This window comes from Aspergillus mulundensis (assembly GCF_003369625.1).
Source record: "Aspergillus mulundensis strain DSM 5745 chromosome Unknown scaffold_27, whole genome shotgun sequence".
In the NCBI taxonomy this organism is placed as follows: domain Eukaryota; kingdom Fungi; phylum Ascomycota; class Eurotiomycetes; order Eurotiales; family Aspergillaceae; genus Aspergillus; species Aspergillus mulundensis.
In genome coordinates, this window is record NW_020797915.1 from 83025 (window position 1) to 106806 (window position 23782).

The window sequence follows — 23782 nt, forward strand, 5'->3', positions numbered from 1 at the left end:
GCAACGGCCTCAGCAGAGCGCTTAACATTGTCGATGGCTTCGGCAGCACGCTTGGCCTTATGGCAGACCTGTCCGGGCCACCTGCACCACCTTTGAGGTGCGGCCTCGGCCTCGGCGTCCCGTTTGGCAAGGTCAAGGGCGGCAACTATACGCTTTGACTTATGGCAGACCTGTCCGGGCCACCTGCACCACCTCTGGGGTTCGGCCTCAGCCTCAGCCTCAGCCTCAGCCTCGGCTTCGGCCTCCGGCATCGCATCGGCATTCCGCTTGGCAAGGTCAAGGGCGGCAACCACACGCTTGGACTTATGGCAGACCTGTCCGGGCCACCTGCACCACCTTTGGGGCTCGGCCTCAGCCACAGCCTCAGCCTCAGCGTTGGCTTCGGCCTCCGGCATTGCATCGGCGTCCCGCTTGGCAAGGTCAAGGGCGGCAACCACACGCTTGGACTTATGGCAGACCTGTCCGGGCCACCTGCACCATCGTTGGGGTTCGGCCTCAGCCTCAGCCTCAGCCTCAGCCTCGGCCTCCGGCATTGCATCGGCGTTCCGTTTGGCAAGGTCAAGGGCGGCAACCACACGCTTGGACTTGTGGCAGACCTGTCCGGGCCACCTGCACCATCGTTGGGGTTCGGCCTCAGCCTCAGCTGTAGGTGCAGCCTGGACAGCAGTGGCGACGAGCGCAACGAAAGCAACGGAGACAGAGAGGAGCTTCATGATGAAGAGAGCGTATTCAAGATTGTGTTCGAGAGTGAAGTCGAGAAGGAAGGACTCGCTTCCAAGATCGAACTGATGGGTTGGAGGTAAAGAAGGAAGAGATTGCTAGCTCTGATGCTGGCAATGACAGAAAGGAGAAGGACTGGAAATGTCAGCCAGTTTATAGATAGCCATATATGCTTATTGAAAACGCGAGCATACTATACTCACCTCACCAGGGCAATCATGGGGCATCCATTTCGAAACTCCAGTGAAAGAACTTGCCACGTTATTCAGACAAGTGGCTCTATTGAAGGCAAATAGCAAGAACACCTATTCTGTTGAATAGAGCCATGAGTCCCCATGGCCAAAGGCATGTATGGCTTTCAATAGATTCCTCACATTTTCGCCTATAGCTCAGGGAAGGGGTGACAAAGGGTCCCCAAAACTATAGTTAGAGCCCAGGCAACTTGAGGCTGCTAGAAGAGAGGCCTTTCTTCATGCAAGCTAGGTGAAGAGCAGCTGAATAGGCAATTGGCTGCCACATTCGTGTCACATGTTGAAACCTTGAATAAGTCAAAGCATGCCAAAAGAGAGAGGCTAATTGAGTAGAAACTGTGAACGGTTACTCTTTGCCAAAAATGGAGCTCAATAGAGCAAGCCACCTCAAAGCTGGCAATAGAGCTCTTTGTCTGTGAATAAGAAATCAATAGCTATTCATCAAACAAGAAGCCTTATTGATACGTCGGATAGGAAACATGGGACGTACCAGAGTGTGTGCTATCCACTGCTAAGAGCTCAGGGTGCACAACTTGTGAAAACATCTCCCAAAACCAGTACAAGGTGAAAAGGAGCCGGGCTCGAGGTCAAAGAAACTGGGATGGTTGAATCAACATGGGAGTCGGTTCGGGTTCAAATAATGAGAATGTGATTCCTTAGATAAGATCGGCCCGTGCAATGTCATTTGGCGATGCATGCCGAGAGGATCCGCCGTTTTTTCCGGTGCCTCGTGCAGCATCCCAGTCTTCTTCCATCCATTCTTTCTTTTCCCTCCCTCCGCCAGGTCTCCTCCAATCCGGACTCTCCCCTCAATTGCTCTGTTCTTTGTTCACTCAAGATGTTTGCCTCAAGGACAGTTCATCCCGCTAAGGTATGTCAAAAAAAAAACACCTCTCTTGCAGCCTCCGTCCTATCTTTCTCCCGTCCATCAGCCTCCGTCTGGCGAAGTCCGCGCACAACACCTTACCTGTACACGCCGTTGTCCTATACCCTTCACCCTTATACTCACTCACTTTCTATCTAGTCGCTTTTCCGACGCGCTGCTGCTCAACCTTCTTTCGCCCGCTCCTCGGCTGCGGCAAGATGTGCGTTCGTCTTAATATATCCGATTGTCGGAAGAATATGCTGTTAACGCTCCGATATCAGCTTTCGCAACAGTCCAGCAGGATATTTTCAAGCCCACGAAATATGGTGGCAAGTACACCGTGACGCTTATTCCAGGTACGCTTAATAAGTTCGCTTATACTTGCGACGTCGTTGATCGACCCCTCAACCAACTAATGCCTTATACTTGATTTACTAGGTGATGGTATTGGTGCTGAAGTCGCGGAGTCAGTCAAGACTATCTTCAAGGCCGACAATGTGCCCATTGAGTGGGAACAAGTTGATGTAAGCGGAGTGGACACCGGCAACAAGCATTCTGAAGAACTATTCAAAGAGTCCATTGCTTCCCTTCGACGAAACAAGCTCGGCCTGAAGGGTATCCTTTTCACTCCGGTTGAGCGCTCCGGCCACCAGTCATTCAACGTTGCTCTTCGACAGGAACTTGATATCTTTGCTTCCGTCGTGCTTATCAAGAACATCCCCGGCTATCAGACTCGCCACAACAATGTCGACCTCTGTATCATCCGTGAAAACACTGAGGGTGAATACTCTGGCCTTGAGCACCAGTCTGTCCAGGGAGTTGTCGAGTCATTGAAGATTATCACTCGCGCTAAATCTGAGCGTATCGCCAAGTTCGCTTTCAGCTTCGCGCTTGCCAACAACAGGAAGAAGGTCACTTGTATCCACAAGGCGAACATCATGAAGCTTGCGGACGGTCTGTTCCGCAGCACTTTTCACAAGACTGCTGAGAACTACCCCACTTTGGAAGTCAACGATATGATTGTCGACAATGCTTCTATGCAGGCTGTCTCTAGACCTCAGCAGTTCGACGTGATGGTCATGCCCAATTTGTACGGCGGTATTCTTTCCAACATTGGCGCCGCCCTCGTTGGCGGACCCGGTGTTGTTCCCGGATGCAACATGGGACGCGATGTTGCCGTCTTCGAGCCTGGTTGCCGTCACGTTGGTCTCGATATCAAAGGAAAAGACCAGGCCAACCCTAGCGCCATGATTCTGTCTGGATCCATGCTTCTCCGCCACCTCGGGCTGGATGACCACGCCAACCGCATCTCCAAGGCTGTCTACGACGTGATTGGTGAAGGGTGAGTGTACTCTACTCCTATGTTCTTAAATTCACTAACAAATTCGCTAGCCAAACGCGAACCCGTGACATGGGCGGTCAGGCTTCCACTCATGAGTTCACCCGTGCCGTCCTTGACAAGATGGAGGCGGCTCTGTAAACCTCCCTCGATGAACCTTGTTGAGGTCATTATTACATTGTTTTGACAGCGAGATCTTGTACAGCTTGTGAAATGACTGAAGGTCAGCTTGGCTTTTTGGTTTCCGTCGCCGTAACCTATGTATCACCCTGAATATTACTGAAGACGTCTCTCGCAGTTGTAAAACAAAGCCGGCTGTCTAAGATGTGTGAAGATGTATGTGTGGTTCAAATAGAAGTATCTTATATTCCAAGTCGTGAATTCTCAATCACCAGAGTCTCGGGCTATCCATTGATTCCCCCAAGGCGCAAATATTCTCAGGTCTCGTTTGCATCCATAATCCCTAAGGTGCTATACGCTTGCTTGAAACCACATACTCAATACTTAATGCCTCCATTCTTGCTGTATACGGACCGCAACCTGAAGGAAATGGAGCTCGCAAGATTTCTCTGAAGTGGAGGCGACGTGCTTCCCGAGCCGCGTGAAGTATTGACGCAGCGCATTGACGGAGTCTGATACCAGAAGTAAGATTCTGGTCGTGATACTTGGCTCGGGTTCCTGGCTATCGCTTATGCAGCGGTTTGGGGTATAACGAAAATGTTCTTGATGGTGCCAGCCGATCAGAACGCTGGGCGCCTTTTGCGGCCGGTGTACTTTGAATTCGCTTTGACGACTTTGCCTTTCTTTGTCATCTGTTCTTTCTTTCGCAAGATCCAAGCCTTATCGCCCTTCCTGGCGCTCGACGTCCTACCGTGTTCCAAGGCCTTTCTTCTCGCATCCATGACATCCACATCACTCATCCCATCTACCACACCGGTGATATCGCCCTGTAGACCCCCGCCACCAACAGTCAGAACAAGGTAGAGCTTGCTGTTCTTCGTACCGGGGTCGTCTTCCAAAATACCGGCGCCAAAACCGGCCTTGATAGCAGCGCCGCTGATCATCGTGCGCTGGGCATCGTTTTTGGGGTAAAATTGACAAACGGCGCGCCCACCACGTCGAAGACTAGCAAATAGGCCCTCGAAGAATCTCCGAAGACGACCCTCTGGACTAACATCGCTTGTCTCCGCATTGCACAGCCACTGGATGGCACTGATGCTGATTGCTGCATCGAACGTTCCCGGTCGAAACGGTACGCCCTGGCCGATATCCGCGAGAAATAAATCACCATCTACTCCTCGCTGTAGTGCTATGTCGAGCATGCTAGGCGATATATCCATTCCAATCCATGTGTGTGGACCGCCTTGCTCGCGCGGCTCTTGAGAGAGTATCTCACCAGACAAGCCTGAGCCGCAGCCAATGTCAAGAATTAACGAGGCCGCTTTGAGGTCAAGAAGCTCAAGAGCCCTGTGTGTCATGTCTGCCTGGATGTTGCGAATCCGAGATGAAGTGGTATACTTTCGAGATTCGCTGTCATCGTAGAAGAGATCCGGGGGTCTTTGGAGAATTGCGTTAGTGATAAGTTGACGTTGACCTTTGATATTTTGAACTCACAGGACATCTTCGGGACGCGACATTGCGAAAATTTTGGCGCGAAATCTGATCTTCAGGTATAGGACGCTGTAGACAAAACAAGAACAGTATAGTACTCACGATATGGGAGGACATATATTTTTTTTTGACCGGACCGCCAGCTTAGCGTGGGGTTATTGCCTGAGGCATGAAGCCATCTATGCAAGATTGCTTTAGTATATGTCTCACTCTCACCTGTTCCATACCTAGCTACGCGAGCCTAACTTATCCAATCTAATTCTCAATTGATGGTTATGCCATTGCCATTACACAGAAGAGGCGCCGTACTCAGATTACCCGTTAACCCTTTCGTTCATCCACAGCTCCCTTGCAACCGTCACTTCACTAGCCCTTGAACTCGTCGGTGCCGTCGTGCCTGCAGAATGTGGATATTACCATTAGTAGGGTATTTGGGGATGGTTGTAGGATTTTGCTTTCTCACTTTAGCCATAGGTAAGACCTTCCAAACTTGGATACTCCTAGCATGCACAGCCTGCACTGAATAACCGTGCACATGAAATCCTGTCTTCTGGTAATCCTGGGACATTAACACATCTTTCCAGCATCGGGCCTCTATTATCTTTCTGAACTCGTTGAAGAACACACCGTCATAGCTCGCCGGCTTCTATCCCGCCTAATATACGGCATAATCGCAATCCAAATATTGCTCTTTTTCTTCGACAAGTTCCCCTTCTCGCTCTCCCTTCTCAGCATCGGCTCCCACATTGTCTACGCAAGCAACCTCCGCCGCTTCCCCATAGTGAAACTCTCAGACCCGTTCTTCATCCTTTCTTGCTTCCTCGTTGGCCTCAACCACTGGCTCTGGTTCCGGCACTTTTCGAAGCCCGCGACGCCGCCTCGGAGCTCAACGAGCTGGCGCCAGCCGTACAATATTAGTCCCAGCGACATGCCGACGTTTACAGAAGTGGCCTCATATTTTGGACTCTGTGTCTGGTTGGTACCCTTTGCGCTGTTTGTCAGTTTGAGTGCGGGAGAAAACGTGCTGCCTACAATGGGATCTGAATATGCGACGGGCGAGCCCGTTCCGACGGCTGGGCTAAGTCGGGGGTCTCTGGGGACTGATGGGAAAAATAAGAATAAAGGCATGGCCAAGGCCTTGGTTGATGGTGTACGCGAGTGGGTTAGTGAGAACGGGGAGTTGATGGGGTTTTGGAAGGGCGATCGTGCAAAGCGGTTTTAGGGGAATGTGTTATATAGTCTTGATGCATTGTATAATTTGATGGGTATAATGAAGCTAGTACCCGACATGCATTATACTAACCTGGAATAGTTCTACGACTCCACAACTGGGGACCCTTAAATTCTTATTGAAACCATTAACCATAGAATGCATCTAATCAAAATAAAGGGGTATAGAGTTCCTGTAGTCACCAACGTAATCACAGGCACAAAAGAGATTTATACAAAAGGGCACTTAAAAGCATTGGGGCAGTCATGAGCCCGTAAGTCACATTTCAAACTTAAGACAAGCGACGCAGTGGGAGAATGAAGACTGACATCAGTCAAATATGGAGGCCCCGGTTATCATTAGTATTAGGCGTCTAGGCCGCTCATCAGGAGCTAGCTCGATCGTACTCGGTAGGCAGTTCAGGCATTATAAACGTCGTTGCATATTCGTTCGAATCGTTCCGCTCGACCATGCAAGCAGTATCATGGTGTAAGCGGTAAGTTGGAATAGAAATAAAAAAGTTTCGAGGCAGAGCAGTTTCGGTGACAATTTCAGCTAAAGAGCAAGGGCGACCGGTGTGCTTGTCTGAATAAGAAAGTCAAGCTATATTCGGAGTTAGCATCTCGGCGCCGGAGATGAAGGCGATCGACACAGTACTTACCGAACGTGTCATTGGACGCCGGAGGCGAACCATCGCTATTGATGTCCATAAAAAGAATGTTGCTTTCCCTTCGCTTGGCCTTGGCACTGCGATTGTTGTCAGATTCTGGAGCCAGCGTCCTGCTCACAGCGGCTGGCGGTTGGTTGTAGAGCTCCGTTCTGTCAGGAGCGAAAGCTTCATAGCTTGGTTGCATGGAGATGAAGCCAGTATCATGATGCGGATTGTGGTTGTTGGGATTGTCCCCGGACCTAGGAAAGGTCATCTGATTATGGGCTGGCGTGGGAATATCAGAGAACATTTGGCGACGGGGAGATCTAATGTCCTCCGGCGTCAAGGAGTGATCAACGGCCAAGTCCATTGGGTTTGCATTGTATTCTGGTATATCGTCAAAAATTTCATCGTAGTCAGTGAGAAACATTGAAAAAACGGGGGCCGGTATATTGAGAGTAGGAGCAAAGACTATGCCCACATTCCTGACAGTCATTTTGTTAACATCAGAGTTGTTAACAATGACAATCAGAAATTGAACCAATGCTCGCAGTAAGGCCAAGTTTGGCTTTGGAAGTCTATTAACCAATGAATTGAACGCCGTGACTTTATTCGGCTTATCGTTGATATCTGAAGGCAGCATTATGAGTTATTATCGTTGCATGGAAAAGCATGAGGTGTTATGCTTACCAAGGACACGCAAGAATTCGATATGCAATTCGCGCGTGAGAACAGTAGATGGTAACTCCCGGAGGTACTGTTTGAACAGTGAGGCTACAGCATGCACGTCATAATACTCATCTCCGGCAAGGAAGTCCACGTCTCCTTCAGTATTGAAACGCTCTCTCAAAGCCTTTACAACGACGTTCGATCCGCTCAATCGGAATATGCCTTCCTCGAACTCCGCCTTTTTAGCCCTGAGATATTCTAGGCAGCGATAAACCACGGCAGGTAAATCGACATCGATGTCAAACGGCGCGCAATCTCGCACCGCTTCTACCAAAGGCATCCCAAAAACTGGTTTGATCAACTCCCTTTTTTCACCGCTAGCACCGTGAAGTTGGATGGCAGGAACCTCGGAAACAGCTTGAAAATGGGAAGCAAGATCAATCGATGACCTTGTACGAAATCCCCAGATGCTACGCTTCTTCTCTTTGGTGCTTGTTGTGGTCTTGTTTCCCCATGCCCCGGCGTCTTGAATCACGGCACCATTCGTAGGTGCAGATATTATTTTTGACGAGATCTGACCATGATCGGACTGGTTCATATCGCTTGGATCCTGGAATGCACCCGTCGTCGGGAACAATGGCGACCTTGGTGTCCGCGAATCAGAAGTACCGATAACAGGTGGTTCAGCAGGGATAGCGTCTTCGAAACTGAAGCCCTGAACGGTGTCAAAGGTCTCCAGGTCAGGACTATCAGTCTCTCTGCTGCCTTTTCTGCCACTGTTGGAGAATAGCTTGTTTCTCGAAGAAGTGTTTCCTGTGATATTGCTTGCTACCTGAGCAGCCATAGTTTTCTCATCTACCGAAGCGCCTTCGACATATTCTAGGAGCGCTTCAACCCATGTATCTCTCTCGTCATCGCTTTCAGCGCACAAAACGTGGCGCACAAGAGCGGAAGAGTCCTTCTTTTTCGGCTCCAATATAAGGAAGGCATGACGATACTGATTGTCAAAATCGTCCTCGTCGAGTCGCGATGATGTGCCCTGCGCCGTCTGTGACTGTTTCCCGATCTGCGCATTGGAGATTTTGATGGTTCCAAGATGGGCGCCTCCTGGGGCTTCGAAATACTTGAGCTCGGGACCATGCAAGACGAAGTAGCGCGCCTTCCAGCCGCCAAAGTTTTTGCCTCTTTTTGTCAAATAACCCTCCTTCCTAGGCTTTCCATCTGGACCGCGTGCGATATCGGACCCCGGCTGGATGCTACCTTTAAGCAAGCTCGTTTCGTCATCTCGGGGTTCGATCGCATCAGAAGTAAGGAATTGACAAAGGATCAATGCTGCTCTTTCATCCATAGGGTTGTCGAGGAGGTCTTCAAAATACGAATTTAAAGCAGCGCGTCTCGCATCTACTTTCGCAGGAGATTGCCCACTGAATATAGACCGGTCGGGTAGTTTCGCTTGAAGATGAGACAAGTGTCTTATTTGGTTATCGAGTTGAGGTAGCGCTGCAATGACTTTTTCAACCCGCCAGAGTTCTGAATTCTCCGAGCGGGAGAAAACACTCAATGTGAAAACTGGTTCATCGTCTAGTGGTCGCGAGGCGAAGTAGCTATTTCTAGAAGGCCGCAATCTCGAGGACGAGACTTTCACCTGGATAAGGGGGAGTGCATTCGGGGGCAGTAGAAGATTTGGATAATCGTCTGACCTCAAACCTTGGTGAATCCCGCTGAGCATCGATCTCGGAGATTGAGGGCTATCGATTTTCACAGCTGCGTCGATTGATGGTATAGGGCGGTTGAACGGATCGAAATGGAATTGGGAGTGTGTAGGTGTGTTAGTTACCACGGCGATCTGACCCTTTCCAAGGCGGGGGTTTAACGCAAGTCCCGTTGGATTGTTCCCTGAGGACATAGCCAAGGAAGAGAATGAAGTCGGCATTTCCCTTGGCATACGCGGCGTTGGAGAACCAAGAGGCCGGTCCTCAGGGCGCGGGCTAAGAGGTAAACCGGGACTCTTTGGGCCATTCATGAGGTGACGATCAGTGACTGAAGACTGACCCATACGAGGGGTAATGACATCCGGGGGTACTATTCGGCGTATATCTAAGGACGGTTGGCCTGCAGTTGTGGTTGTTGGGTTTTCACTATGCTTTGAAGAAAGAAGTTGGGGTTGCCCCAAGGGGTCGACATCCGGCCTCTCCTGAGACAAAACTGCTTCTCGTTCTCTGTCATCATCGGCCCTTGTCTTTCGCCTCCCGCGTTCTATTGGCGACTCTTCGACCGTAAGAATGTCTTCATATTCAGACTCGGAGTCAGACGCTTCGCGTAACGCTGTGGCGCGGTCCGGGTGGCCCAAGTTTAACGGTGCAGGAGGAGGCTTTCGGGCAGGATCTGGAGATTTTTGGCTTTTGCTAGTCCCAAACGCGGGGCGCGAGCTGGCCAAAGACGCCGGGCTTGTGGCTGCTGATGTCTCTTGGAACGAGGCCTGCTGTTGAAAATTCTGCGAGTCAAAGCGTAAATCAGGTTCCTCCGTAAGCAACTCGGTCTTAATAAGCTGTTTCAAACTAGGACTGTTTTTGAGGGAGTCCCGGCGGTCGAACGTGTTGGCAATCTTGCTGCTGTGGGTGTCCTGCGCTAGGGCCTGGCCGTTTGAAGCACTAGTTGACCCTGCAGTGACAGGTTGCGAAGGATCAATTTCCGTAGGCGGGAGTGGTGGTACTGCGGTCTGGAGTTCTTTAGCTCTCTTCTTGTATCGCTCTTTGTCTTTTAAAGCACGTTCCAGGTCCTTGTTCAGACCCATAATCAGAGTGCGCTGCTTATCAACGAGTTTCCATAATTGCGTGTTTTGAGAAGCCGCATGGTGTTTCTCCTTTAAAAGATGTATGATAACAGCGTCTGGAGACCCGGCCGCATTTATTAGATTGTCAATATCTGCTTGACTGACCGCATTGGCATCGAAGGACGACTTGTGAGACTGCGAAGCGGATGAAAGAGATGATATTGCAGAATCAATAGACGAGGTACGTGGCATAGCACGATGCCCCGTCCTCTCTCTTTTGTTTGATTGCAGGGAGCCGATGGGTGACATGATAGAAGGCGACATTGACTTGTTAGATTCAGTTGCATCAGAATCCTTTCGAGCCTTAGTGGTTTCATTCGCCTTGTCGGTCATTTTTCTGTCATTCTGACTGGCGCCAGACGCCCGTTGTGACGTGTGCAATGCGCTCGGGGTGATCGGATTAATTCTCGATGGAGGTGCAGGAAACGCAGCATGGGCGATCTCGCTGATGGTGGACAAATTTTCAAGGGGCGAAGTAGTTGCAGATGAGCTTGGTGATGCAGTTATTTGGGATAGACCCGAATCGGTCCGCTGAGGTGACAGGGTTCGTGCGCTTATGTGCAGGGGTGACGGTATATGCTTGCGGGGGGAAGCACTGACAGACGATCCAGAACGGAGGGCCTGCGCGCCCGAGAGTAATGCTAAAAAGATTCGCTGAAGATAAGATCATCTGTTTAACCTATCTAAATAAAAAAGGCCTGGCATGTATTTACCTGTCGGAGAGGCCGCGAAACTCGCGAAACTGGTATGCAGGGAGCTGAAGGTGTGATCACTACCCTGCCGCTGGTCCTGCGACATGACTTGATCAGGAGTCGAAGCTCAACTCGACCGGCGTGGGGGATGAGCCACGGTGGGCGCTTGCACGTTGCTAGCCACGAGCCGGTTCGACTGGGTCTTCCACCAGCGCTCAGGGGCAGGTCTCGGGACGAGATGCTGCCGGATTGGTATCCTTGTTTTTCCGTTCTTCAGGAACACCGACCCAACGTTGGGAGAAAAGGGGGGCAACGGTGAACAGAAATTTGGGCCACGAAGCGGGGAAGGAAGTGATAAATAAGGATGATCCAAGTATAATTAAATAAACGAAGATCTTGTCACAGGATCACAGCCGAAGAGACTTCAGCTCTGGATCCAAACTTGCTAAAATTGAAGAGCATGTGGAATTGCCGATGAGTTGACTGTTGACACGAAATATGCCTGTTCCAGGTTAAACTTCTTATTATTATTCAGGAGTTTACTCTCACTACAGTGTACACCCTGCCTCTCAGCATGGCCATGATACTGGGCTCATCGTCAATAAAGGGAAGAGAAAGTCCTTTCATTGACGCCTTTATCCCAGAACGCCTGCCAAGCCGATGCTACCCTTGAGATATACATAATCGTACAATTGTTAGGCTATATTACCAGCCATTCCCATGAAAATCGCCTGCGCTGCCAATTGGAGCGACCAGAAGCCAACTTTCTTGAAGCGTCGCTTGCGTGCCTGCTCATCGACAACATCACGAGCAAATGCATCATATACCTAGCTGAGTTAGTGACGGAGATAAACAAAAGAATAAATAAGATGACTCACGGCTGCCGAAAGATCATCCATGAGCCCGCTGTCATAAATCGTCCAGCTGCCATCGAAATCCTCCACCCGTTTTACCAGCCGGCAGTTGACAGGGATGAAAGTGCGCCGCGAATTTATGTATGCGACAATGGGTCTTATTAGGGCATTATTGATGTAAGAGAGATCTCGTGTAAATAATGGAACGACTGCCCTGACATTATTAAGGTGCAGTCGCAGATCTGTAACTAGGAAACGTTTGTTGTCACTGCACTTGGTATTGTCGATCTGAGACAATTGGTGGAAGTCTGAGTCTTCCGTGTACCTGTTCGAGGTGACAGTCGCTTCCAACCGATCGTAAAGATCGACCATCACCTTTGCGATACTTTCGTCATTATCCGCGGGGAACATGATATCGGCAACAATGTCCACTGTCCCTTCATGAATCCACCCAAACGGCCCTTGTACACCGCGGTTTAGATGATCGATATTCAACGCATCAATGCGTATCCTGCTGTGCTTCTTCCAAGGGGTCGGTTTGCCATCCTCTTCTGCCCCATTGTCGAGCTGTGCGCCGGTGAAGCTATGGGTTTGACGAGGATGGATTGTAAATAAGGAGTTGTCGAACGAGCCGGACATCATGTTGGCCGATAGGAAGTCGTAGAACAGCCACTGCTTCCTCAGTTGTGGAAGGTCGCAGGAAAATATGCTTACCGAGAACGGCCTGAAGTTATTAGGCTGGTAAACGGTCACCAGTAAGTCGCTCATTTTGAACGAATCAATCTCGAAATCCCCCGGGTTGTGCTCGTGTCGGTAAGATTTGGGATCGCGAGGTTCATCCGGCCAATAGACTGATCTGCGATCAACCACTCCACGTACACCCTTCACCTCAACATCGCGAAGGAGTCCTTTGCCATTGATCCATCTACCGAAAGACAAAGTTACATTGACTGTTTCTATTGAAACGTCAAATTGCGTGTAGTTGGTATCCTCTTCCTGCTCTATCCGTTGCTCCAATGAATCGGCGGCGGACTGGTCACTTAGAGCGGCAGCGGCAGCGGCAGCGGCAGCGGTCTTTGACGAGCCTTTACTGACATGGCCTGTTCCTTGGCCAGGCCGCCGCGATACGAAAACATTCTTGAAAGTGATCACCCCGTCTCTCCATTTAGGAACGATGGCAGATTCGAACACCACCTTTACGCCAGAGGATTTGGTGAGGTAATTACCAATCCAACCAGCTAAAGTTTCTGGATGATCTTAGTTTGAGGAATAAACGGTCAATCGAGAGGCTTACCTTGGGCGAACACTGTATTAATCGCTATGATCAGCAAGGAAAAGAATGTGGTGGTGCCCAGAACGACCCAGACAACATGACCAAGTATGACCCAGGAGAAAAGCGCCGCGATTTCATCGAGATTGAAGGGTCGAACGCTTCTGATAGAAAACCACTTAAACCTGACCTTCAGCCTTGACCAGAAACCGGTTGCAGCGGCCAGCAGTTCTTCTTTTGTGGGACGGTGGAGGTGCGGCATGTGTGGTAAACGATGCATCAGAGGGCGACTTGACGAACCGGGTTCGTGCTTCCCCCCGTGCACACTGGGGTTTCCCTCTGTCTTCTGATGTCTGGAGTTAGTAACATCGTTCTTGCCAGCTTGATTAGCGGCGTCCGTCTCTGCACCTTTCCTCGAAACATCGTCTTTCTTGGTTTGGAATCCCCGTGCTTGTACATTGTAGGACAGGCTCTGTAAAGATCGCCTGCCGAACGGATATTTTCTATGTAAGAATAGATTCTCCGACGTGACCGCACAAGTTGCGCCAGTCCCTGCTAGAGGAAAACTGGGCGAGACGCCGGGGACGAGAAAGTTTTCAGATGCGAACCATTGCGTAAACTGTTTCGTCTTGCGACGTGGTGCTGCTGTAAACCGTTTCGCATACTGTTTGAAGACAGAAGTGTACATGGGGTCGATTTGTGAGGCCATATCGGATACATATGGAGTTGGATTCACACGCAACCTCTGTCTCAGGGACGGACTTGCTGCCATCACCCAGGCGGTGGTGTACACCTTGCGTCCGAAAATACTAGACATTTTGTCCGTCACATGCTGTACAGCCCGCTACAGGGCGGGGTATAAAGATTGGTTGAGCAGATGGGATAAGATGCTCCAAGATGCGACCAGATGAGGTAAAAGTAAGTACTATCAGAACTGCGGTCCGGGTCCTGGCGCAAATTTGAAATGAAATCATCCGGCTCGTTATCAGAGTGTTTGCTTTGTTTGCAACTAAAATTTAATGCCTTCCGCACGAAGGCCTGTATATTCTTTCAGCAAAATTACCCCTGTCCCGCAGGCAAGATCAAAGAAGAGGAGTCAGCCGAGGGAAATAAGAAATTCTCGACAATCGGACAGAATGCCCGCTCCAACAGCACTCCGCGCCTCCGATGCTCCTACGGTCGCACTAACCATTGCCCCTCTTGCACAAGGTTTGTACAGCAATGGTCAAATTGGACGCCATGCTAACAGCGAGATAGAGCACGATGAGGATGTCTTAATTGACGCCCAAATCTCATCAAGTGGTGACGAGGTTGTCGTTCCTGTGGATTCTACGGAGGATACTGAGATGCGAATTGATCTGGAAGGCCGACCTGTCTTCACACCTGCCAAAGAAACTCCCGCCGCTTATCGAGTCGAGACCCGGAAAGTTCCTGTTCCGCCACACAGAATGACACCTCTAAAAGCAAACTGGCCCAAAATCTACCCGCCGTTGGTCGAGCATCTCAAGTTACAGGTACGAATGAACATCAAGAGCCGAGCGGTGGAGCTGCGCACATCCAAGTTCACCACCGATACGGGGGCTTTGCAGAAGGGCGAGGACTTTGTCAAGGCTTTCACACTAGGCTTCGATATTGATGATGCTGTCGCGTTGCTGAGGTTGGATGACCTTTACATCCGGTCCTTTGAGATTCGAGACGTCAAAGCGTCTCTGAACGGGGAGCACCTCAGCCGTGCCATTGGTCGTATTGCTGGTAAAGATGGAAGAACGAGGCATGCAATTGAGAATGCGAGCAGGACAAGGATTGTCATTGCTGATCAGAAAATCCACATCCTGGGCCGTTTCCAGAACATTAATGCAGGCCAGGAAGCTGTTGTCAGTCTTATTTTGGGTGCCCCTCCTGTAAGTGAAGCGCGTCTTGTCTTCTATTACGACTTGCTGACTCCGTCCAGGGAAAGGTGTATGGAAATTTGCGTAAGGTGGCGGCTCGCATGAAGGAACGCTTTTAATACCCTCGACGGACAGTTTGCTATATTCTTATGACACGGCGTTATGGTTTGCCTGATACGGGATTCTTGTGGTATATTTGACGACAATGTTCAGGGAAAAATCTCATGAAGAATTCTGTGCGTACATCATTTTGGACGAAGAGAAAAATCGGTTTCGCCGATTATCAAGATACCAGGTTATTCACATGAGCCAGGCCAGGTTTAATCCTTTTTCAAGGGGTGATAGATCTCCTCTATCCCATTTGCAGTAATGACCAACATCTGTAGGCCATCTCCAACTTCAATGTGCCTCTCCACCGCGCTGGTAAATGCATCTCGTACAAGTTGCTCCACTGTTTCCCTGGACATTGGCTCAGGCTTCCTAGCTGCGAGAGCGTGTCCCTCTCCACTCCCGGGGATGTACTGGTTCTTGAGGTTGACTTGGTTGTCCAGGAATGGCATGATCAAGCTAGATGCCGCTCCGGCCGACCTGCACTGTTCCCTCTCGTAGGAGCCTACCGGGTCATAACCGTACAGCGCACCTTTGCCTTCTTCATCAAGACCAGCCAGGATAGCCTGCACGTAATATGGGAAGAACCGCTTCTGGTAGAGGATAGTTGATAGTCGCTGAGCGCATGCCCTGACACCCATAGGTTTCCCATGTTGGTACTTGTACATCTTCACCACTGCATCCAGCCTTTCCTTGAGGGCTAGGCCATCCGCAGCAAAGCCTACCACTGACAGGAGAATGTGAGCGTCCTTTCCGGTTTCATCCTCCCCGCCAATCTTGAAAACCTTTGGAACGTAGCGAGAGTTGATGTTGTATCCGGATGTCGAACGAGTGTCGCCAGCGAGAACGGCGAAATCCTTGCCCGTGATCCCTAGGACCGAGCCTCCGTTATCGGTATACCTAAAATGATATTAGTTCTGTTATAAATACTATAGACACTATGAGAAGAAGCGAAGACTTGCGGGTAAAACGAGTGCTCTGTGTTGCCAGCATTCGTGGGTTGGGCAAAGGAGTATCCAATGGAATTGGTGTGAGGGTTGTGGGAGAGAAGACTTGTCATCTTAAAAACGTTTCAATAAGAGTATCCGTGAGTATCCGTGGGTATCCGTGAGAAATATCAGCTGAGGTGGAAATATTTGGAATGAGTGAGTTCTTCGTCCAGGTGCAAGAAATGGGGGATAGCAACGTTAAGGAAGGACCAATGGAGCTTGGATGAAGCTCTGACTTGTGACGCGGTTGTTGTACCTGCCTTCTGATTACGTAATAGAGCATACTAAGCAACTAGTGCTTCGTAAACCAACTTTTGTAAAGTTATGATGGGCAAACTACTTTCCCAGAAATAACTGCTACTGACTTCAGTTATTCCAATGACATTCTTCGTGGTTACTTCACAGTAACCACCCTATTATCCGGTTTAGAAAAGCTCAAAGTCACCGCTACACAAATTCCTTGCTTTCGGGCAACCGCTGTGAATGATGCTGGGCCTTGGGAATTATGAGAGCAGTAGTGAGGATGAGACTGAAAAGCGACAGTCTCCTCCTGTGTCGAAGGTATACACCAGCGAGCTTTGTTGAAGACAACAACTAACCACTTGTCAGCAAGAACTGAAAATATCACAAGTCGAAGTCTTGCAAACACAAAAGGATACAGGTGATTGCACTCCCTCGAAACCGAAGCATACTACCCCGACTAAAATATATTCAGACAGTCTACTCGTGGCTCAGCCTACAGTAAGAGGCACTGTCGCGGATCGAGAACTTAGCGGCCCAGTCTTAGGGCCGATGCATGAAGCTAGACCTCAGGATGGGCAATCATCATCGACCCGTACACTTATCCATGACCTGACATTACCACCTGTGCCGATTTTAGAAATACCACCATCTCCGCCTGGCTCTCCAAACCCCACGGCAAATGCAAAGTTGGCGCATTTCCTTTCCTTGAAGAAGCAAGGCATTCATTTCAACGACAAGCTAGCTAGTTCTATTTCTCTCAAGAATCCCAGTTTATTGAGACAGATGATGGAACACGCCGGTATAGATGATCAGGCGCAATACTCGACGTCATTACCACTTAGCATCCACGACTTGCCGAGCCAGGGCTACAAGGAAGAGCTGCTGAAAGCGCAGAGGGAACTCAATGCCAAAGCTGAAGAAAGCAGGGCAAAGGGTCAAAGGGACACAATTGAATTCAGATCGGGTTCGGGACGACCTAGCCCTGCCTCTTATCCCAAAACGAGGTCAAGGTAATAAATGATAATAGCCCATGATATGCTGTCGAGCGCCTAGGTACAGAATAATAAAAGACCTGTTCCCGGCAAGCAGGATTCTAGAGACTAAATCGGATCTCCCAAGACCAAGTTGTCATGGAGCCGAGATGTAGTTGTTGTTCGGCTCGTTCAAGAGCAACCTTTGTTTAGGTACCATTGTTTCCGTTTCCGTCCACACTTATCGGTGAAAATATAAAGACTCTGACTCTCTGAACACCACAAGAATACTCGTAATCCTATGGCAAACGAATGGTAGAAACTGCTTGATCTCAAGATGGATGATATTAAGAACTAGAAACGAGGAAACAACTAACTACCGATCGGTGGCGGTAAGCCACGTGATGTCGATATGACATCGATCCTTCCTTCATCGGGAATGCGTTATCAGGAGCTGGAGTGGACTGTGGGTACATAGTGGTGGGCTGGGTTCACCGCCCTGATACCTCGTAATTGAGCTCCGTCAGCTCCACGACTGCCTAGCTACCCTACCAGGATACCACAGCCTTCTATGATCCATAACACGATAAACCATCACCCAACATCCAGCATCTGAGAATAATCCTTTCGCTTGCCGAACTTCTATCATGAATCATTTTCCTGGAACATGGGGTCGGGTAAGAGTTGCATTACGAGGCTGTTGAACGATGTCTAATATTGTGTTAGCCTAGGGATGATGTCTACGGACCATATGATTCATCGTATCTTCAAACTACCGGACCTAAAACACACACTCAATCGCCAGCTGTCACTGGAACGTCGGTGATTGCCGTCAAGTTTAAAGGAGGCGTTGCAATTGCTGCTGACAACTTGGGTACAACCTCATCCATCATCTGTCGCAATCATTTCTGACACTTGGTCTACGCAGCATCATACGGATCACTTGCCCGCTTCACCGACGTCAAACGTCTTCGTAAGTTTGGCGATGCCGCTGTGATTGGGTTCAGCGGCGATGTGTCAGACATGCAGTACATCGACCGCCTTCTAGAGTCTATCGACATCCGTGAAAACTACTCAGCACATGGAAATCAGCTCAACGCCAAAAATCTCCACACTTATTTGTCCAAAGTTCTCTACAAGCGGCGCTCTGATTTCAATCCCTTGTGGAATCACATTCTTGTCGCAGGATTTGATTCGGAAAAGAAGCCTTTCCTTAGCTCTGCCGACTTACTCGGAACTACATTCTCAGCACCGCACCTTGCGACCGGCTTCGGGGCTCATCTAGCGATTCCGATTCTGCGCCGATTGTTCCCAGAGGAGCGTTCCATTGAAGAGATTAGCAAGGAGGAAGCTGTGTCGGCGCTTAAAGACTGCCTCAAAGTCCTCTGGTACCGTGACGCGCGAAGTATGGACAAGTACTCGCTGGCCTTGATTACACAGGACGGAATCGAGGTGCACGAAGATCAACAGATTGAAGCCCAAAACTGGGCGTTTGCCGAGAGTATCAAGGGATATGGTGCCCAGACTGTCTAGTTGGCGGTTACGGAGCTTACGAACGTCGCAATAGAACGAGTTACATCTCGCCGAAGGCCGTTCTACCAAAGTTTTTACATAACGCAAGAATAAACATGTTCAAACCAAAAAAAAGGGCGCCGCATCCATGCCAATACATCCCATTCTATAGTTTCGCAGAAGGTTTGTCGAAAACTACTTTATTCAAGCATGAACCCACTCCCTCGAGAGAAACCTCAACGTGGTCGTTGTGCTTTAGCCAAAGTACCGGCTTCCTGCCCATACCCACTCCCTGGGGGCTGAGCACGTATGTCAGTTCTGAGCGCGACGGACTGAAGGACAAACTTACGTTCCAGTAAAGATCAGATCACCCGGTAGTAATGTAGTGCCTTGAGACAGGAACGAAACAGTTTTCGCAACGTTGAAGATCATATCTTTGGTCGATGAAGACTGGACCTCACGGCCGTTTAATTTCGTAGATATCTTCAGAGAATTGGGATCACGGATCAGCTCCGATGACACGATGCCCGGTCCGAAGGGCGCCCAGCCATCAAAGCCCTTCCCAAGTCCCCACTGCCCACCCCCACGCTTCAACTGCCAGTCACGATGAGAAACATCGTTGCCAACAGCATAACCAAGGACATAATCCAAGGCTTTGCTCTCGGGGACCTCCTTCGCCTCCTTGCCAATTACAATGACTAGCTCACATTCATAGTCGAGCCCTTCTCCTTCCTGGGCTAGGGAAGAGACAGGAATGTCGTCGGTTGGACCTCCAATGGAAGTAACAGGCTTGTAGAACAGGACGGGGTATTTGGGGATGGGCAGGTTTGATTCCTTGGCGTGTTGCTCGTAATTCAGGCCGAGACAACGCACGGTCTTAATGTCTTTTCGTGATAGAGGAGACAAAAGCAGCTTTACCTCGGCAACTTGATCAGTGATACGGTGCTGCCCGAAAATATCGCCACTAATGACTCTGGCCGTGGTGGTTTTGGCAATGTCGCTCACGCCGGCGGGGAGAACGGCATCCCCATAGTAGATGTGTCCATCCTTGGCCAGGAAGCGAATGAGGCGCTGCACGATTTTGTCGTCAGCATCGCTCTATACAGCGTTCCAGTTATTATGAGAGTGCACTCTAGCCTCAATGACGTACCGAGAAAGCAGGCATGTTCAAAAGAGCATTTAATAAAACACCATGTACGTAGTATGGGCGTACAGCTCAGATGTTTAGAGGTTCAACAATAACAGAAAGCGAAGTTGAGAAACGTTGGCAGATGCAGGCACAGTAGTTAGTAGGCTTATATGCTAAAGCCTAAGCTCTCGACCCCAGGCCCGTGGACAGTGACACTCGGCCGGGAAATCTGATATGGTAAGCAAACCCCAGATTCCGGGTAGGGACGGAGATCGGGTTCAGAACTTAAATTTTCCACCTAAGAACATTAGTGCTTTGCAGTCACACTTTGTACATTAGAATGGCGCGCCTCTCTGGCTTCCAGAGAGAAGTGCTATCCCTCTATCGCAAGTGCCTTCGAGAAATACGAAGGAAGCCTACCGTAAGTAGTTGCCAGGTGCTTTTTCGGGTCCGGGAAATCATATTGTTGAATAACGCTGATTTTGCTATCTTTTCGTGGTCTAGGAGACCAGACATAACTTCAAATCTTATGCCCGGTATGCAGGTTGTCAGTTCGTTCGGTTCACCACAGCTCACGATTCAGTAGCTCTGAATTCGAGAAACACGTATCTATCAGCAAGAAGGACTTCGGCGCAATCGAATATCTTCTGCGCAAAGGCTCAAGGCAACTAGAGATGTACTCGTCTCCGGGAATTCGAAATATTCGCTAAATGCTGTGCCGAGCTTCTAGCGATGGCGATGAGTATAGGGAACTTGGTCGCCGCAAGTGTCGCCCTTTCACGAGCTTTGCTATTCTTCCTTTTCTAGCTACCTTAGATGAGCTTGATGTGAGAGCGGATGATTGCTTTTCATTGGCGGCTAGCAGTTGTGCCCAGGTGGCCCATGATTACTTCAGAGTACAACGGTCCCTGGAAGTTTAACCGGCTCCACCAATGTACAAAGTAAGGCCTTGACCTTTTTTGTGCATGAAGCGCACCTCAGCCAGAGCAAGGTCAGTTACCATGCCTGTGTATTTCCATCCAGTGAGAAACTGGATCCTCTGTATAGGGACCGATCAATGCGATCTATTCTTTCTGTATGATAAAGAGGGAGTACTTGAACAAAATGTATAACAAGACTACAGTATATTCGCGGATTATTGCTATCGAAAACTCCCGAGTTGTCTCCGAATCCGATCGAAATCAATACCTACCGCCTAGTGCTAGCATAGACCCCGCCTGACCTACTGGTATTTTGTGCTGGACGCTGGTACTGGTAGAGTCTGGTACTACTACTGGTGAGGTTTGCCAAGAGATATTGGGTCAGGTGACGCTTGTTTGCCTTCTGTCAGGCGTGGCGCGGTGACGTCAACTCTCGGTACATCGCCTAGTCAATCCGTGACATTTCTAGGGCAACTTTCTAAGGTAACTTCCTGAAGTTATCTATAGCCCTAAGATAACTACCTAAATCTTAAAACTATTTAAGACAACTGGTATATATACGTTTAGGCATATTTTTCCTCATATGAAAGAGGTGGGCTGGTACGGAGTCCGGGAGTATACATACATGGGATTATTTAAACTGACAGTATACTCCGTACATCGATACACTCGGAAACAAAATTCTCGAATCTTGGCGGCACCAAACTTCTTTTCTCCTAGCGCAGGGTAGATATAACTTACGTCGCAAAACACCCTATTCGTACTACCCTATTCGTACTTAGAGTATCTGAGCAGTGTAATTTCAACACACGATACGACAGCGCTAGCAATTTAGGTTTGTCGAAGTAAAATATCAGTACTAGGTAGGTCATGGACGCGCAATTAGGAGAAATCAATACCATTGAATACACTGCTGTCACGTGACTTGTTAGTACCGGTCCGTCGAGGCTTCGCGGAGATTCTGGAACCGCTATCTTAGCTCCCGAAGCATCTAGACACAATGGATGTTGATTGCTGGAATATCCTGGCAAGTTTCCTGTAAGCAGTCATGAACGTACTACCTATTTCTAGAAATCAGCGCATCTTGTATATAATAAATGATGAAGCTCAGATTCAGTTGTTTCCTCGATAAATTCACTTCATTCCTGACCAGCTTTGTTCACCCTCAGCCAAACGCTTCGCCACTCGAAAGTCTTCGCGATCAAGCATCCAAAAATTTCTCTGAATCTTATCTACTAAACCATCGATCCAATGGCTTTTCCCCCCCGCTACTGCTCAGGCGACTTCGCCCCATTGTTTCGGTTCCTCGACGATTACGATATGCACCAGTCCACACGTCGAACAAGCCACAAGAAGGTCACCAACGTCAAAACCTTTGCTCCTAGATTTGATGTATACGAGCAAGGCGATCGGTACTACCTTGATGGAGAACTCCCTGGAGTCGAACAGAGCAACATTGAAATCGAATTCACCGACCCTCAAACCCTAGTCATTAAGGGCCGCTCCGAGCGGAAATACCACAAGGAACAACGATCAGAGCCTGATAACTATGATGGATCCGAGACGTCTTCTGTCAAGTCTCTCCAGCCCACGGTGGAAGATTGGGATGAGATGAGCGATGCCGCCCCCGCCGCCGAACGAACCTCAGCGTCAACCTACAAGGGTAAAGCAGTAGAGAAGACCTCCAACCCTAAGAGACACGAACCGGCCTGCAAGTTCTGGGCCTCTGAACGCTCAATTGGAGAGTTCCACCGAACCTTTGCATTCCCTACCAGAGTGGACCAGGACTCAGTCAAGGCCAGCCTGAACAACGGTATCCTGTCGGTGGTGCTTCCGAAAGAACCGGCTCCCCTACTCAAGAAGGTCCGCATCGAATAGAACTCGATATACCTATTAACACAACAACTCTAATGACATTATGATTGCATTGCAATACATGGAAGATTCAACTTGAATTGATGACATACGCGCTGGTTGCTTCTGTTATGATTGTGGACGTGTGCTCAGTTTCATCATGGCGAATCTGGGATTGCATGGGCTAGCGTTGTTTCTATCTGTGCTTCTAACCCAACAGCATGTGTGATAGCGGTATTTATCTTGGACTTGGAAATCGTAATCTGACCTTATCATTATGGATTTTTTGGTCTTCTCTTACGCAGCAGACCTCAGTAGAATAGAAATTAATGCCAGTTTATGCCAACTTATGTAACACGCACATGGTTTAGGGACGGACATGTAGATATTGCTTTATAGTGTACAAAGATATGTAATTAGCGACCACTAGTCGAAACACTACTGTTCAACATGCAGCCTGTCATGCATGCAGGGATCTAGCCCCAGTAATGAATGATGTCTCGCGCCAGGTACCGCAGGAATCCGTTGACTCCTCACTAACTCGAACCGACTGACGACCAATAGTATGGGGTGTCATAGACATAAATAAAATCCCCTGCGTCTACTTCGTAGCTATATCTACTTCTGAATGATGGCACCTACAGCAATTTAATCGTTAGATCTCACTTGTCCCTGTCAAGATCGGAATGTACTCTAAGGTACTTGGGTTTGCTGCCATTTGGCCAATCTCATGGAATTTAGCAAACACACGCGGTTCACAATTAAACAACAAAACTTGGTCTTCAACGACGACGTTTAGATGTGGGTTTAGTAGTCGACGTTGATTGCAGAGAGCTGGTAAGGAAAGACCACCAGGGCCGAGTAACGAGTGGACGGGTACCATATAGCCTGGTCTCCTTAGGGGGTATACCGGAACTCAAAGAACATGTACAAAGGACAGACAACACCGCATAAAGGCCTCACAAAGAAAGCAATACAGAACAATGAATATACAACACGCAGATTCATGCATAAATACCTGTCAGGTTACGAGGTTGCTGCCCAGAAGGCCTGTGGTACCGGTACCCAATAGTCCGACTGCGAGCCCTACCGCGTGGTGGTTCAGCTGCAAAGTCATGCCCGGAAACAAAGGGCAAGTTATTGGATTTTACAGCGCCGCTGTGACGTCGGCACTGCTGGTTAGTAGTGCTTGCCTGGCTGTCAT

At 49.2% G+C, this 23782-nt stretch overlaps 10 protein-coding genes across 10 annotated transcripts in view; 4 read left to right on the forward strand and 6 right to left on the reverse strand.

Moving 5' to 3' along the window:
- The window catches only part of DSM5745_11491 (mating alpha-pheromone PpgA), a gene marked incomplete at both ends in the record, with an annotated part of 920 nt that extends 207 nt beyond the window's left edge, over positions 1 to 713 (reverse strand). Inside the window, one exon of the mRNA XM_026753507.1 lies at positions 6 to 713. Within this exon, the coding sequence (XP_026597902.1) occupies positions 6 to 713 (708 nt within the window). The remainder of the gene's footprint in view (positions 1 to 5) is intronic.
- A 1096-nt stretch (positions 714 to 1809) lies between these two features.
- Positions 1810 to 3316, forward strand: DSM5745_11492 (isocitrate dehydrogenase (NAD(+)) IDH1; the record flags this gene model as incomplete). Its single annotated transcript, XM_026753508.1, has 5 exons — positions 1810 to 1842; positions 1996 to 2056; positions 2118 to 2192; positions 2275 to 3178; positions 3229 to 3316. The coding sequence occupies 5 exons, from the start codon at positions 1810 to 1812 to the stop codon at positions 3314 to 3316; spliced, it is 1161 nt and encodes a 386-aa protein (XP_026597903.1).
- A 599-nt stretch (positions 3317 to 3915) lies between these two features.
- DSM5745_11493 (18S rRNA methyltransferase BUD23) lies at positions 3916 to 4812 on the reverse strand (the record flags this gene model as incomplete). Its single annotated transcript, XM_026753509.1, has 2 exons — positions 3916 to 4732; positions 4790 to 4812. 2 exons carry the CDS (start codon positions 4810 to 4812, stop codon positions 3916 to 3918), a joined length of 840 nt encoding a protein of 279 aa, XP_026597904.1.
- Positions 4813 to 6381: 1569 nt separating this feature from the next.
- DSM5745_11494 (GTPase-activating protein BEM3) lies at positions 6382 to 10480 on the reverse strand (the record flags this gene model as incomplete). The annotated part of the gene is made up of 3 exons (XM_026753510.1): positions 6382 to 6581; positions 6658 to 7275; positions 7336 to 10480. 3 exons carry the CDS (start codon positions 10478 to 10480, stop codon positions 6382 to 6384), a joined length of 3963 nt encoding a protein of 1320 aa, XP_026597905.1.
- A 1054-nt stretch (positions 10481 to 11534) lies between these two features.
- DSM5745_11495 (mitochondrial distribution and morphology protein) lies at positions 11535 to 13672 on the reverse strand (the record flags this gene model as incomplete). Its single annotated transcript, XM_026753511.1, has 3 exons — positions 11535 to 11666; positions 11718 to 12940; positions 12988 to 13672. The coding sequence occupies 3 exons, from the start codon at positions 13670 to 13672 to the stop codon at positions 11535 to 11537; spliced, it is 2040 nt and encodes a 679-aa protein (XP_026597906.1).
- Positions 13673 to 14099: 427 nt separating this feature from the next.
- Positions 14100 to 14971, forward strand: DSM5745_11496 (pre-rRNA-processing protein PNO1; the record flags this gene model as incomplete). Its single annotated transcript, XM_026753512.1, has 3 exons — positions 14100 to 14172; positions 14221 to 14864; positions 14915 to 14971. The coding sequence occupies 3 exons, from the start codon at positions 14100 to 14102 to the stop codon at positions 14969 to 14971; spliced, it is 774 nt and encodes a 257-aa protein (XP_026597907.1).
- Positions 14972 to 15172: 201 nt separating this feature from the next.
- Positions 15173 to 16020, reverse strand: prs3 (proteasome core particle subunit beta 6; the record flags this gene model as incomplete). The annotated part of the gene is made up of 2 exons (XM_026753513.1): positions 15173 to 15860; positions 15932 to 16020. The coding sequence occupies 2 exons, from the start codon at positions 16018 to 16020 to the stop codon at positions 15173 to 15175; spliced, it is 777 nt and encodes a 258-aa protein (XP_026597908.1).
- Positions 16021 to 17810: 1790 nt separating this feature from the next.
- On the forward strand, positions 17811 to 18696 carry pre4 (proteasome core particle subunit beta 7; the record flags this gene model as incomplete). Its single annotated transcript, XM_026753514.1, has 3 exons — positions 17811 to 17840; positions 17890 to 18037; positions 18092 to 18696. 3 exons carry the CDS (start codon positions 17811 to 17813, stop codon positions 18694 to 18696), a joined length of 783 nt encoding a protein of 260 aa, XP_026597909.1.
- Positions 18697 to 18911: 215 nt separating this feature from the next.
- Positions 18912 to 19840, reverse strand: DSM5745_11499 (fumarylacetoacetate hydrolase family protein; the record flags this gene model as incomplete). The annotated part of the gene is made up of 3 exons (XM_026753515.1): positions 18912 to 18963; positions 19025 to 19773; positions 19826 to 19840. 3 exons carry the CDS (start codon positions 19838 to 19840, stop codon positions 18912 to 18914), a joined length of 816 nt encoding a protein of 271 aa, XP_026597910.1.
- Positions 19841 to 21975: 2135 nt separating this feature from the next.
- Positions 21976 to 22602, forward strand: DSM5745_11500 (Hsp20/alpha crystallin family protein; the record flags this gene model as incomplete). Its single annotated transcript, XM_026753516.1, has 1 exon — positions 21976 to 22602. One exon carries the CDS (start codon positions 21976 to 21978, stop codon positions 22600 to 22602), a length of 627 nt encoding a protein of 208 aa, XP_026597911.1.
- Positions 22603 to 23782: the final 1180 nt, after the last annotated feature.